Raw genomic sequence first — 12,922 nt, 5'->3', positions numbered from 1 at the left:
CTGCGGCTACATGTTGGGGTTTGTTGGCTGCAGCGCTGGTTGTGAGCCAGCCTGCCCGGCCGTGCCGTGCCGGGGAGAGTAGGGCCTGGCACCGCACTAGGTGAGCCCGCGGCTCTGTCTGGCAGGCACATTTGCTAGCTCACGGTGGAAGAAGATGACACTGACACAACAGTGCTGCTGCACTCGTGTGCTGCTCCGGCGGTGACGGCCCTACAGCAGCTTTAGATTTAAGCAGACAGGAGCAGTCTGCAATTTTTCAAGGAATCAGGTGAAAAGGCTTCACTTTTTTTTTTCTTTTTCCACTTTCATTCTTTGGAATCATCTGCGTAAATGTGCAGATGAATTGTTCATCAACCCTGTCGCTCCACATCCTGAAAACGTATTAAAAGCGTGGCTACGTCTCACTTTACACCACTTAAAACCTGTGCAAGGCTGCGTTAAAACAGGCGGTTTTAGTGCCCGGGAGATGTGCCCGTCAGGCGCGCCAGGCAGCTCGGCGGCAATGCTTTCTGAAGCTGCGGGCCTGGCCGACCGGGGTTTCGCCCTGCCCGCGGCGCTGTGACTCGCCGCCAGCTTGCTGCAGCAGGGAGGCCGGGCTCGGAGGAGCGACCGGCGGGGCCACCCGTCCTCCGGCCGCCCCGCGCCCGCCGCTCGCTGCCCTGCCGGTGCCGCCGGTCCCACCGCGGTCGCTCCCGGGAGAGCTTCCCGTCGGCGCGGGCAGCAAACAAGCGGAGGCGCCGCAAGCCGCAGGGTCTTAGCTGGTTTATCTACGGCAGTAAAACGTACCTCCTGCAAGCGCCTCACACCTGCGTGTAATGCACAGCGCTAGCGACTGCCTTGAGAACGGCAGCTCCTGGCTGCGGCAACGACTTTCTGCGGCGGCGGGCCGAGGGAACGGGGCCGGCGGCGCCTCGCAGCCCCCGCCCGTGGTCGTTCCCCCCGAGACGCTTCATGGCGGGAGGGCTCGGCGGCAGCGCGCCGGGCCGGGGGAGGACACGGGTGCAGTGCGGTGCGGCTGTGCGGTGCGGCGCCCCCCCGCCGTCTCTCCGCTCCCCTCGCCCGCGGGTGTCATGTGCGTGAGGCGCCGCCCGCCCGGGCCGCTCCGCGGGGAGAGGCAGGCGGCGGCCGGCGCTCCGCATGGCGGCGGCCCCGGGCGACAAGCGGGGGAAGCCGCCGCGGGGCCGGGCGACGTTCCCACAGCCGGACGCGCCCGCCGGCGTCTCGGGCCCCGCCGCGCACGGCGACCGCCGCCGCCCGGCCCCGCCGCGGCCCCGCCACGTCCGCACCATCTTCGAGGCGCCGCCGCCGCCGCTCCCGCCGCACCGCTTCGGGCCGGCGGCGGCGGGAACGTGGTGCGACCTCTGCTGCCGCTTCGTCCTCTCGCAGGGCCTGCGCTGCGCGGGTGAGCGCCCCGGCGGGCCCGCCCGCGGCCTCTGCCGGGACACGGGCGGCGGGCGGGCGGGCGCCGGTGCCGGGGAGCCGGGAGGTCCCGGGTCGCGCAGAACCGAGGGTCGTGCGGCTCGCGGGGCGAGGCCGGCTGTCCGCCACCCGCTGGGAGCGCGTCCCTCGCCCGGCGCCGGCGGGAGCCGCCGGTCCCTCCGCGAAGCGTTGGAGCGTGAGGGCTGGGCGCTGCGGGACCCTCGTGCTGCGCGGCCGGGTGACCGCGGGGTGACCGCGGGGCGACAACAGGGTGACCGCGGGGTGACAGCGCGGCACGATCCAGGGACAAGCGCTCCGCCTGCGCCCGTCGGGCAGGTAGCCCTGTGCCAGGGCGTGGGGGCAGCGCCGCTCCGAAGGGCTCCGGTGGGCTCCCACCCCCGGCAGGAGCCACAGCGCCTTCTCCCCGGTCCTGCAGGCAGGAGGAGACGGCGGGCTGCGTCTTGGAGCATCGCACGTCCCATGGACACACCACGTACGTGTCCGTCCGTCCCTGGGCTCTGGCTCACAGTAGGCAAAGGTGCATTTTCCTTTCCCTGTGTAGAAAACAACTGCGCTGCTTTCCAGCCCTATGGTTACTGCCACTGTACTTTAAAAGTGTGTTAAGTGTACGGCAGTGTATCTACAGTGACTTCATTCACCTGCTACCTCCAGTTCTTTATGGTAGGAGAACATACGCAATGTTGTGCTGATGAAAAGCCATCTTTCGCCATCCCTTGGTTTGAAAAGCGTTGGGCCACGCCGCTGGGTGTCACGGTACCCCCGAGAGTGGCTGTGGTGCAGAGCCCTGCGGCCAAGCGCGCCTTTCAGGCTGCTCCTCACCCGTGGCGGCCGTGCGGCTGCGCTTTGGGGGACAATCTCACACTGTCCCTGGTGGAGCAAGGCGTTAAGGTGTGTGCGCTGCTTTGCATGTACGTCATTGGGCCCTTGTTTAACAGGTGATGTGTGACACTCAAGGCAGGACAGAAAGGTCAGTCTTTCCCTATTGCTTTGCTGTGGCTTAAGGAGATGTAATAACCTTGTACTGTCCTCTGCTGAGATACAAAATTCCTGTTATGATCTAGTGTTCTCACAGTTATGCTCACTTTCAGTAGCTCTTTTTTTACAGTTACTCTTGGAATGGAAATACTTTGGCTGTGAAAATAAAATGTATTTTATTTATCATTTAAGTTAGTGCACCGCTTGCTCTGACAAGAGTGTATAGTGCGCTGATGTAAAAATAAACCTTAAAAAGAGTATTTTTTCTTTTATGAGCAGATGCTCCATGGCAAGAACTTCAAGTGTCACGTAGGATTGTATAGCTCCCAGGAACGTTTTCTCAGAATGATTACAGCTTACAATGCTTTTCCTTCTCCTCCATGACAAACTCAATTTTTATGAGGCATAGTACTTCAAGATGCTCTCTTTAATTGCTGTTTAAGTAGCAGAGGAAGCATTCAGCATTTATGACCTAGCACGAATATAATATTTAAAAGCTGTTAAGTGCTATGGAGATGAAAGGAAACAATAGCTAAAGTGCACAAGGGCTGCTGCAAGAACCTCTGTTCTTTCCCAGTTTGCAGGCTCGCCAGCGGGCCGGCCTGATGAACAGATACGGCTGTGCCAGGACAGCACAGAGGCGTGAAGGAACGTGTGGCCGGCTGCCCTCCCGGCTCAGAGCTGCTAAATCCGCTCTGTGGTCAGACGTCAGTCTGCACCCATAGTCACAGTCTCTTCTGTGAGTAAGTGAATACAGAAGAAATAGATGTCCCCTGCTTTGGAAAGCCAGCAGACACAGCTGTGCTCAACATCTAAAGTGTGTCTAAACTGGTCTTGAAAGCTGCAGCAGATGCAACCAGGACTACAGCTAAACTTGTGGCCACTGTGGTAACCTCTGTGAAAAACGCCATGATCTCCTTTGGGTATCCTTTGTGAAGCAGAGATTACAACTGAGATTAAAATTGCAAGTACCTCTCAAAGATTTTATTCTGCCTGGCAAGGTGTGACAGTGCCGAAAGGTTCCCAGATAACTGTGTTCTCCAGTGGCCACAAGTGGTAGGGACTTTCACATCAACTAAAACGCAAAACACAACAGCATCTTCCAGATGGTCCACTACTGATAAAGAGGGAGTTAGATACTAAATTGTTGTGATTCTGAGTCACAAAGACATAGATAATACATTTATTTGAATTACCCTGTTTAAGTATTGGTTGAAGTTAATTCTCACTAGATTGCTGTCCTCAGACAAGATCAGTCAGTCAGAGGTGGTGGATTTGGCGATAAGAATTAAAATGCATGAGAAATTCCCTCTGGGGCAGGGAAGCAGTCCAAGGGCATATCAAGGGAGTAATTCTAAAGTATTTAGGTGCAGACTTTTGTCTAAGAGAAAAGTTCAGTGACGTCTTCATGGGAGCGGGGATTTCCTTTGTGTGTCGCTGTCCTGCCTTCCCCACAAGGACGATACCCGAGCTGAGCTTCAGTAAAGGCTCAACTTTGCTTTCATCGTTTCACAGTGGAGCTGTGGTTGTCTTTGGGGTTTTGTACGCTTCTTGGTACACACCATAAAGTGAGGTGGGATCCTTGGAGTGAATTTTGTTTGTATTTCACAAGGCTGTTTTCAGGCTTCTGCTAAAAGGTGAAAAAATACTTTCATATAACTCAGGAAAGAAAGATCAGAACGAAAAAAAATTTCAAGGAGATAAACAATCATCTGTTTCAATGCAGTGCACAAGGTGCACATTATTCAAGCAACTTATTTCTTGAAAAAAAAATAAAAATGGCATTGCTGATACTTCTGGACTTCAGCCCAGGAGGAAAGCCAAGTGTAATGAAATACTACAAAGCATCTTTTTCAGAAGTATCTGAGCTCTTGCTTTTGTTTTGGATTCCTTTTCAAGAAAGACTTAATTGGTTTAGCAGTCCAGAGTTGCGCTGCTATTCACCTTTTCACCTCTGTTATTTGGAGTAAAACCTGGTGATGCTGTGCCAATGCAGGATGCCATTGCCTGGCCTGGCTTCACTGCATAAAGTTGTTTGAAATGGAGGCAGTCAGGACTATTCTGGTTTATACCAATTAAATGACATACAGTAAAAAGTGTTTTTTTCTTTTCTAGCATTCTATTTTTCTTTTGATCTGATAGTGTTCTGAGTGAAATTTCTCAGTTTCTTACATCATATTGACGGTTTCATGGTGTGTAGCATTATGTAGTGTAGAGACCCTGGAGCTGTTGCTTTGTTTCACTGTATCATTTGGCATTTGAAAAATGAGGTATTTCTTATGGTTTTAGATGAAAGGCAGTACTGCCAGGCTTTGGAATACAGTTTCGGAAAGATTTTACTTTCCCCATAGTCTGGTCAACAGATGGGGTGTACAAAGGTGGAGGGGGTGTGAAAGGAATTATTTTGTGGACTACTTGCTGTGGACCTCCTAGTTCATTTTTGTAACTTTCTTTTACCTTGCATTTGGACACTTTCATTTCTGATACACTTGGTCACTGAACCAAATAGAAATGCTGCTTGGCCTTTTCAGAAGTTTTGCTCTTCATTCAAAAGAATATAGAGAAGTTATAGGTCCTACATGACTTTTGGTTCAAACTTTCTGAAGATATTTAAGCAGATGGTATTTATGCAGATAAATAACGTAAGCAGATATGGTATTTAGAAGTACTGTGGAAAACAGGTTGTCCCTTTCCAGTATTCTGTGGTGGGACTTGGTTGGGAATTCCTGGATGCTTTTATGCATGGAGATTCATTTACCCATGCATGTTAAAAGCATGACCTTGAAGAACTGATATTTATTACTCTTACCAACTGTACGTTGCCCATGCGACAACATATGCATTGGTGTGTGTATTGGGTTTATATGGCGAGGCTGGTGGGGCTGCGGGAGTGAAGACCAGCACGCTGTAATACTGTAAGGGGCTTGTGAAGCAAACAGAGCCTCACAAGTATGGGTTAAGTTGCCTGTAAAAAGTTGCCTGCTAAAGGAAACACCAGAATATTTCAGTTGGATTTCTGGTGGTTGGAGTCCTTTATAAAGGTGCAATCGATGGAGTCAGTGGGCGTCCTTTAATGCTAGCTGGAAGTGATGTCCCTCAGCCTGTTTCCTCCTTACCTATACTGTTACTTTCTATACCCGTGGCGTTACACCTGTAACGCTATCTGGGTGTAGTGTGACCCATGCACAGGCAGACACCCCAGTCCCGGCATAGCAGCCTCTTCGGTTGCAGGGTGCTCTGCAGAGGTGCAAAAGCCCATGGGTAAGACTGCAGGTGTCCCCTTCCTCTCAAATCTGCCGGGTGGTCATTTCAGCTTCATTCACTGAATCTTCTTGACACCTTTTTTACCCATTTCTCAGACTTTGTTTTTTGAGCGACCTTCCCTTGTGAAGTGTACAGCAGTTTCAGGGCCTATCAGGGCCTTCGGGGTTTTTCTCTGCTGAAATGGGTATTTTGATGGGGGCCTTGTTCAGTTTCTAATGTGGGTTTTTTTATATTGGCTCTGAATATTCAGTAGTTAACTCCTGCTTTGAGCACAGTTGAAGGACAGAGGGGTTACATTTTAATATGTGGTATAGCTCTCTTACTACAGGGCTTTTTAAGTATCTGTAAAAGCAAACAAAACCCAAAACAAAACCCCAAGCCCTTATCTCCTTAGAACAAATTAGGGTATGTTATCTAAATGCCTCCTAACTGTCAGGAGTGGTAAAGAAATAGATTCCCCCTTACAGAAGTGAGGGTAAAATGTGGAGCAAATGCACAGTGGTATTTTCCTTCAGAAAGATATTTTTTTGACATCAAATTTGTGTAACATACTTTTCCATGTTTTTAAAGAAGAGGATAAACATTGTCCACTGTCTCTGCAGTAGGAGCGTGTTTGTATTTAATCACATGTAATGAGGGGGTTAAGTTGCTAAAGCTGCTTCTAGAGTTACGACTTGAATTACCAAAACTGTTGGGGGTTGAAGGAGCCTCTGAAAGTTTTATCTGAAGAGTGAGAACCAGGGGGCAAATTAGAAATAGTAGTGGTGGAAACCTGCTTGCCTTTCTTGTTCTTTCTGCGGAGAGCTGCTCAACAATGCTCAGTTCCCAAAATTTTCTTTATTTTCTTTTAAATCCAAAATTACCAAATTTTCCCAGAATCCATAGGGGCTGGAGCAGCTTAAGGCAACAGGGTTTGGGTTGTGCTGGTGGAGCTCTGCTCAGAGAGAGCCCTGTTTTCCTCCCCGTTGGGTTTGCAGGAGTGGGTGATCTGCTGCCCCAGCGAGGCTTTTGCTGGAGCTCCACAAGTCTGGTGGAGCTGGAGGCTGGCGTGCCTGGTGCAGGGAGGAAGGAAGAGGTGTGGAAATTGCCGGCAAGAAGCAGCTTTGATGGAGCTTGCTCTTCAAGAGTTAATGCGTGCTGTCTTCCTCAGTTTCTTTGCACCTCCAGGGGCATTTCTGTGGTCTCCTCAGCCACAGTGAGGCTCCCACTGCTGCAAAGCTGAGCCCTTTCCTCCCCCGTTTGGAGAGAACGGTAACCCCTCACTGAATTCCTTGGTTACTGTGTGTCTTGTTTTCTTGGCCGCTGACATTTCTCCTCCTGTGTGAGTCCCATCTCCCACCCCTAAGCCATATGCTGTCATACATAGAGGCTTTAACCCATTCTCTGAGCATCTTTTCCTTTGTTCTTGTTTTCACCATCTCATGAATGGTTAATTGTTAATTATGGTGTCCTTCAGAGTTTGGGTCTCAGACAGAACCCTAAGAGGCTACAGAGAATACAAGCAGTTGTTATTCAGTTTGCATAGTGGTGAAGAGAAAAGTTTAACAAATCACCCCATAATGTTCAGATGCTAACACTGAAAGGCTCTGAAAATGCTGCGTGGTTTTCCCTCTTGTCTTCCTCGTGTTTTGGAGCCACTGTGTGGGGAGCTGCTGCAGAGGCTGTTGTGAGTGGGCAGGAACCCTCTCCTGATGTGGAGATACCCTGTGTTTCGTTTCACACACAGGGTGGAAGGAGGCCAGATGCCCTACGGCTTCGTTTTGAACAAGTAGGTATTTGAGAGCTGATACGGGAGTAGAAAGGAGTCTGCTAATGAGAAAGTGATAACACAGGTGTTTCTGCAGGCAGTGTTCATAACCTAGGATGTCTTCAAGATGTGTAATACAACATCAAAGCAATGATCTCTTTACAAAAAATGTTATCATAAAAATGTTGCCATTACCTGCCAGCGTGATGTTCTGCTTGCTGGTAAGCCTTGGGGAACCAAGCAGAAACTTGACCTTGTCAGGTGAAAGCTTTGGAGAGCTTGCTGTGTCTTAATGCCTGTTTCGTACTCAAAGTTCAACAGAGAGTTAGCACTGCTTGGCCAGGAGTTTGAGGCATTGCGGGAAGTAACGATACAGGTGCCTTTTCAATTACATTGTGCCTGCATATTGTTTACGTATTGCTAGTATCTATGCTTGTAACACACTGGGGAAAAAGGTAAAGTTTTTACAGGGTAATGTATATTTTGATAAACTACTAGCATAGTTCATTGCTAAGGTTTTTCTTCCAACTGTTTTGCTGGGGTTTTTTAATCTGCTGTTAGCATTAGGAGCTTTCAACCACCCTAAGTCCATAATAGACAGTGAGCTTGTGCAGGAAGAAGCATCCCCTGCTCTGAAGTGCTAGGAGTGAAACAGACACAGGTGAAAGCACCCAGAGGTGAAGTGACTTTTTCAAGGTTACCCAGGAGGTCACTGGCCAAGCCAGCATTAGAGTTCAGCTCTCATGCAGGAGCCATAGTCATCTCTTCCTTCTGTTGCTAAGCTGCACTGACTAGAAGCCTCCAGCCTGCTTGGAAGGATCTCTTTATCCAGTCAATGCAGGTCAGCAGTGTGCACAACAGAAAGAAAATAATGATTCTGGTTTTGGCCGGGTGGCTTTATGAGCTGCTAGACATGGCTGTTTTCTCCACACCATACTGAGTACTGATGAATGCTTTTTTGATTTTGCTCAGTAAAGGAAGAGCACATCACATATAGTAGCTCGGGTACAACAGCCTGACAGTGAGTGTAGGAGCTTGGAAGAAAGCGTGAAAGGCTACAATGAAAGTTGAGCTCTGCAATATCTCTTTTCTGTATTTTTCTCTTAGACTCCAGTTCTAAATATTCATCTATTACCTAGTAGCTGCCATGGCTAAAGTAAGAAACATCTTACTCTTCTAAGAGAGAATAAATGTACAAGGTGCACCCTTGTTAATCTCAAGTGCAAACTGCACGTAATCACTCATACTACATGCAGATGTCTAAAGAAGGATGCTCACAGCTTTCTTGTACCCTAAAAATGATCAGGCAGCTTTTAATTTTAAGCAGACCAGATTAGGTTGAATAAACTTACTGTTTTAGCAATGTTTAACGCATATTTTTGCTTTTCCACCTCCATCTGATTTCCCTTAGTGATAATTCCATGCAAGCTCTCACTGAGAAGTCTATTAATTTTGGCACAAAGTCACCCAAAGCCCACAGGCAAGTTGGTCTGTTATTCGCTCAGTCAAGTCCTATGTGTCAAACCATGTTATAAGGCACCTCAGTATCTTCTCTCCAGTTTTAGCCTTGAGTTTTATTTTCCCATACTCTGAAGCATAGCTCTGTGTGTGCAAAAGTAGTTTTCCTAAAGACTGTTCATTTTCCTGAGTTTCCCGTTACTAGTATAATATCTACTACATGGCTAAAATTAACACTAATGTGTTATTTTCACATTGCACTACTATTCTCTGCATTTAGCTTTTTTAATTTATATTCAACTTCAGTTTCAATGCACAAACCCACCTACATACACGCAGTGAGCCTTAATGTGCATCGCATTGTACTGGCAGCAGTCTCCAGAAATTAGTCCATGAATCTTCCTGATGCTCTGCTGGATCAGCACACCAATGTCCTCTCCCACACACTCACTTCCATCACTGTACTGTGCTGGTCCTGTCTGCCCCTGCACAGTTCCAGCATCTGGAAAATAGCATAAAGCAAATTAAAACAAATTTTACAGGTTGAAGTATTCAAAATGAAACAGGAAACAACTTACAGTAGGAGGGATGATACTGAAAAGAATCAAGCAGAAATGTTACTGAAATACAGAGATACTCTTTTCCATGTAACAATGTAGGAAAATATTTAGTGATAGTGTAATATATTGTAGAGTGAAATAAGAAGCAACCAGGTGTGAACGAATGCACTTCAGTGCTGTGATTTTCTTCCTCAAAATCCAGGATGTGTTTCTTCAGAGCTATTGCTCAGAAGAAACCTTCCTGCTCCTTACTTATCAAAGGGAGAAATCCAGTTATTCCCCAATAGATAGCCTGTAGAAGAAGTAAGAAATTAATCTCAGAGTACCTTGAGACATGATTGATAGGCTGAATTTATGTATTTTATTTTGAATAAACAGCACTTAAGGCTTGAAGAAAATGAACCGAAACCCCGCTGTATTTGAGAGTGCTTCTGTGTGTTTATGTCACAGCTCTGAAATGAGACCTGCTGTTGTTGGTTGTCTGGGTTCCATCATTCTGGCTTCTGTCCTCCATCTCTAACAGAGATGACATATCTGAAAAACCTCAGGGATTTCCATGTAAGATGTCCTCAGCGTGCCACAGAAAAGCCAGGATACCGCATTTTGCCCCTACTGCTGCTCAGACTGAGTGCTAAGAAGGACTGTTGCTCTCCTAGGCTCCAATCTGCTTTCCATGGTTTCACCAGAAACTGTGCAGGGCACAGTTCACCTCATGGATTTGGATGGGAATAAATATGCTGCCCAAGAGGCACTGGTCTTTCTCTGCTGACTGCAGAGGCAGCCATGACAACCAGTGCAGCTGCAGACATCTGTATTCAATTAGACGAAGCCCAGCTACCTGCTTGTACAGAGAGATTTCTGTAGGGCCATGAAAAAGTGTTGAAACTGCTCATGCTTGTTTAATACTCATTTGCTTCCTCTCCATTTTGGATGAGTTTCATCCAAATTTCATGCTGCTTTACTTTAAAAGTCATTCTAAACATAGGGAAGTGTCTGGACTAGCAGCATTTTTTTCAGAAAAAAATGTTGGATGGGAATTTCTAGAGATACAGATCTGGTAGTAGTAGAGTCTGATGTGCAGCAAGGTTTGGGTTGTGTGATCTTTTTACGGTATCTTTGTCTCTTGACACAACTGTCACCTGTGGTGCATTGTGTAAGGTTTTCAACATTTTTCCCCTTCTCTTTTGTCAGTTTTCTTTGCTTTCATATCACATTTATTACCTATCAGTGTATAAATTATCAGAAGCCTTGATAACAGACAACTGAACATGTGAAATACTTTTGATGCCACAGCTAGGAAGGTGTCTATGCAATTCTATTTTAACCTTATTTGTTTATCTGTAAAGTAATAGGTCATTAAATCTGATAACAAATGTGGTTTACATCAGTTTGACTACTACAGTTCTTCAATTTCCATCTTTCAAAGGGAGGCAAAGTTTTGAAAGTTGCAGATTGCCAATCACTGGTTAATTTTTAATCCCTTCTTTTTGTGTGTGTGCAGCTGCTGAGAATCAGAAGTTTTTTTAGAAAGCTCACAAATATAGCTGCTTATTTGGATTAGGGAGGGATGAACAGCTGAGCTGGGAATCGGAAGTATTATGCTACTTTTGCTGAACTAAGTTCAAATGCAGCAGTTTTTTGTTTCTTTACTTTTAGTAGTTGTATTGTGTTCTTTATAAGCTTCCTAGCAACTGCATAGCTTTGTCACACATGATGATGTTATACATTATATTTTAGTATGAAATCTGTGATACTGTGTCTTGACAGTGTCATGCAAATGCAGTAGCGCTCAAACCCAGTGAGGCAGGACCCCTCCCTCACTACTTGGATAAAACTGACACACAGCTGAACAGGGTTTAAGGAAAGTCACTGCTTCTGTTTATAATTTCTAGTTAAGTATGTTTCACACATTCAGTTCTGCCCAGTGCATAGGTACAGTGTTTCTCTGCATAACCCAGTTCTGGATTGCTAAAATCTTTTAGTCCATTTCAGATCTCTGTCAGGCAAAAAGTGGAGGGAAACAGTCCATGGAGGTCTGGAATTCTCTTCCTCCTTCTCTGGAAGTTTTAAGCTCCATCAATATGGAAAATATCCTTGTGAAGAATGGCTGGTGAACCTCTCCACACTGAACTCTGCCTGTCAGTGTGGCATATAGCATAGTGTCACATACTTATACTGTGACAGGTTGGAAAGACACCACTTTGTTTTCCAAGTACATTACTGTCTACAAAGAAAGCAAAAACTCATTTTCAGCCCAGCCAATAGGGACATTTGCTAATGCAGGCAAGCAGATATTCCTTAATACGTTTAGCTTTTCCTACACGCAGTTCCCACTGTGGATAGGTGTGTGTGTATCTTTGTTCCTGAAAGCAGACTAAATGGAGAAGTTCCAGTTAAGTCAAAGCAAAAAAAATCCTTCGCTCATCCCAGTCATTTGCTACCTAGCAGTGGAAATGGCAGTAACTCCTCACTGAGGAAAAATGCTCTTCTGCCCTAGAGCAGAGAAAGTTCTGCATCTGCCCCCCATCTGGTACCACTGTCTCTTCCTCATAGTTAGCCTTCATTGTTATGGTATCTCAGCGCTGCTGCATTGCTCTAACAAATGCTTGTTGGCAAAGAATTTGCTTTAAAACTGTATAAACTTGGCACACTCCAGGAGAATGTTCCCAGTCAGACACCGCTGGTTGTTTACGGTTCATTGTTTAAGAGTATGTAACCGCGAGGGTGGGTTTGGGTTGTTTGGTTTTCCCAGCTCGGGCAGTGGGCATAGGAGGGCTACGGCAAGGCAGCCGCTGTAGCTCTGTTCAGAGCTGCTCTGCCAGGCTCTGTATGTCAGGGTAGACATACAGTGATGTGTCTAAACCATTGGACCTTCCATGAGCACCCCTTTGCTTTCCAATGGTGCGCGCAGGTTTCCACATGGAAAGCGGGTTGTGGGACAGCTGCTGAGAGCAGTGTGATGTGGCCAGCTCTCCTGCCAAGGCAGTGACCTGCCACACATCCCAGCCTGTGGCTGGAGAGCATGGGCGCTGCACACATGAAGTCTGCGTGTGCTGTTTCTGCCCTCGGTGGAGGCCTGCTGAGAACTGACCTCTGCACCATGGCGGGGAGGCAGGAGGTCAGAGGCTGTCCACAGAGCAGAGGACAGCTGCTCACCTCCCTTCCCAGGCAGGTGGGACTGCAGCGCGGGCAGCAGTCGCTCCCTCCCCTCCTCCAGCACCCTGCTTAGATGAGCAGAGTATGACCTGGGGGTTGAAAGCTGCTGCAGGGAAAAAGCCTTACATGGTTGGTTTTTTTCCTTAAAGGGAGGCAGGGATCAAGAGTGTGACTCTGCTCATGTTTCAGGTCCTTCGGTACTCCTTGGAAAGCATTTCCATGCACTGTCTCTTGGTCAGTGTAGATTGAAAGGTACACAGGTAGCCCTGTGCAGTACCTTTTTAATACAGTGAATTCTTAAATTTAGTAATGCTGCAGTGTA

General features: G+C 47.5%; 1 protein-coding gene across 1 annotated transcript in view; it reads left to right on the top strand.

Annotated features, from left to right (window-relative positions):
• Window positions 1-1,126: 1,126 nt before the first annotated feature.
• Window positions 1,127-12,922, top strand: part of RASSF3 (Ras association domain family member 3) — a 111,818-nt gene continuing 100,022 nt past the window's right edge. The window contains exon 1 of the mRNA XM_056338926.1: window positions 1,127-1,402. Within this exon, the coding sequence (XP_056194901.1) occupies window positions 1,138-1,402 (265 nt within the window). The 5' untranslated portion in view covers window positions 1,127-1,137. The remainder of the gene's footprint in view (window positions 1,403-12,922) is intronic.

The sequence above is a fragment of the Falco biarmicus genome, chromosome 5 (assembly GCF_023638135.1).
Source record: "Falco biarmicus isolate bFalBia1 chromosome 5, bFalBia1.pri, whole genome shotgun sequence".
NCBI classification, from domain to species: Eukaryota; Metazoa; Chordata; class Aves; order Falconiformes; family Falconidae; genus Falco; species Falco biarmicus.
Note: the sequence above shows the minus strand (reverse complement) of the source record. Positions and strands in the feature narration are given on the sequence as shown.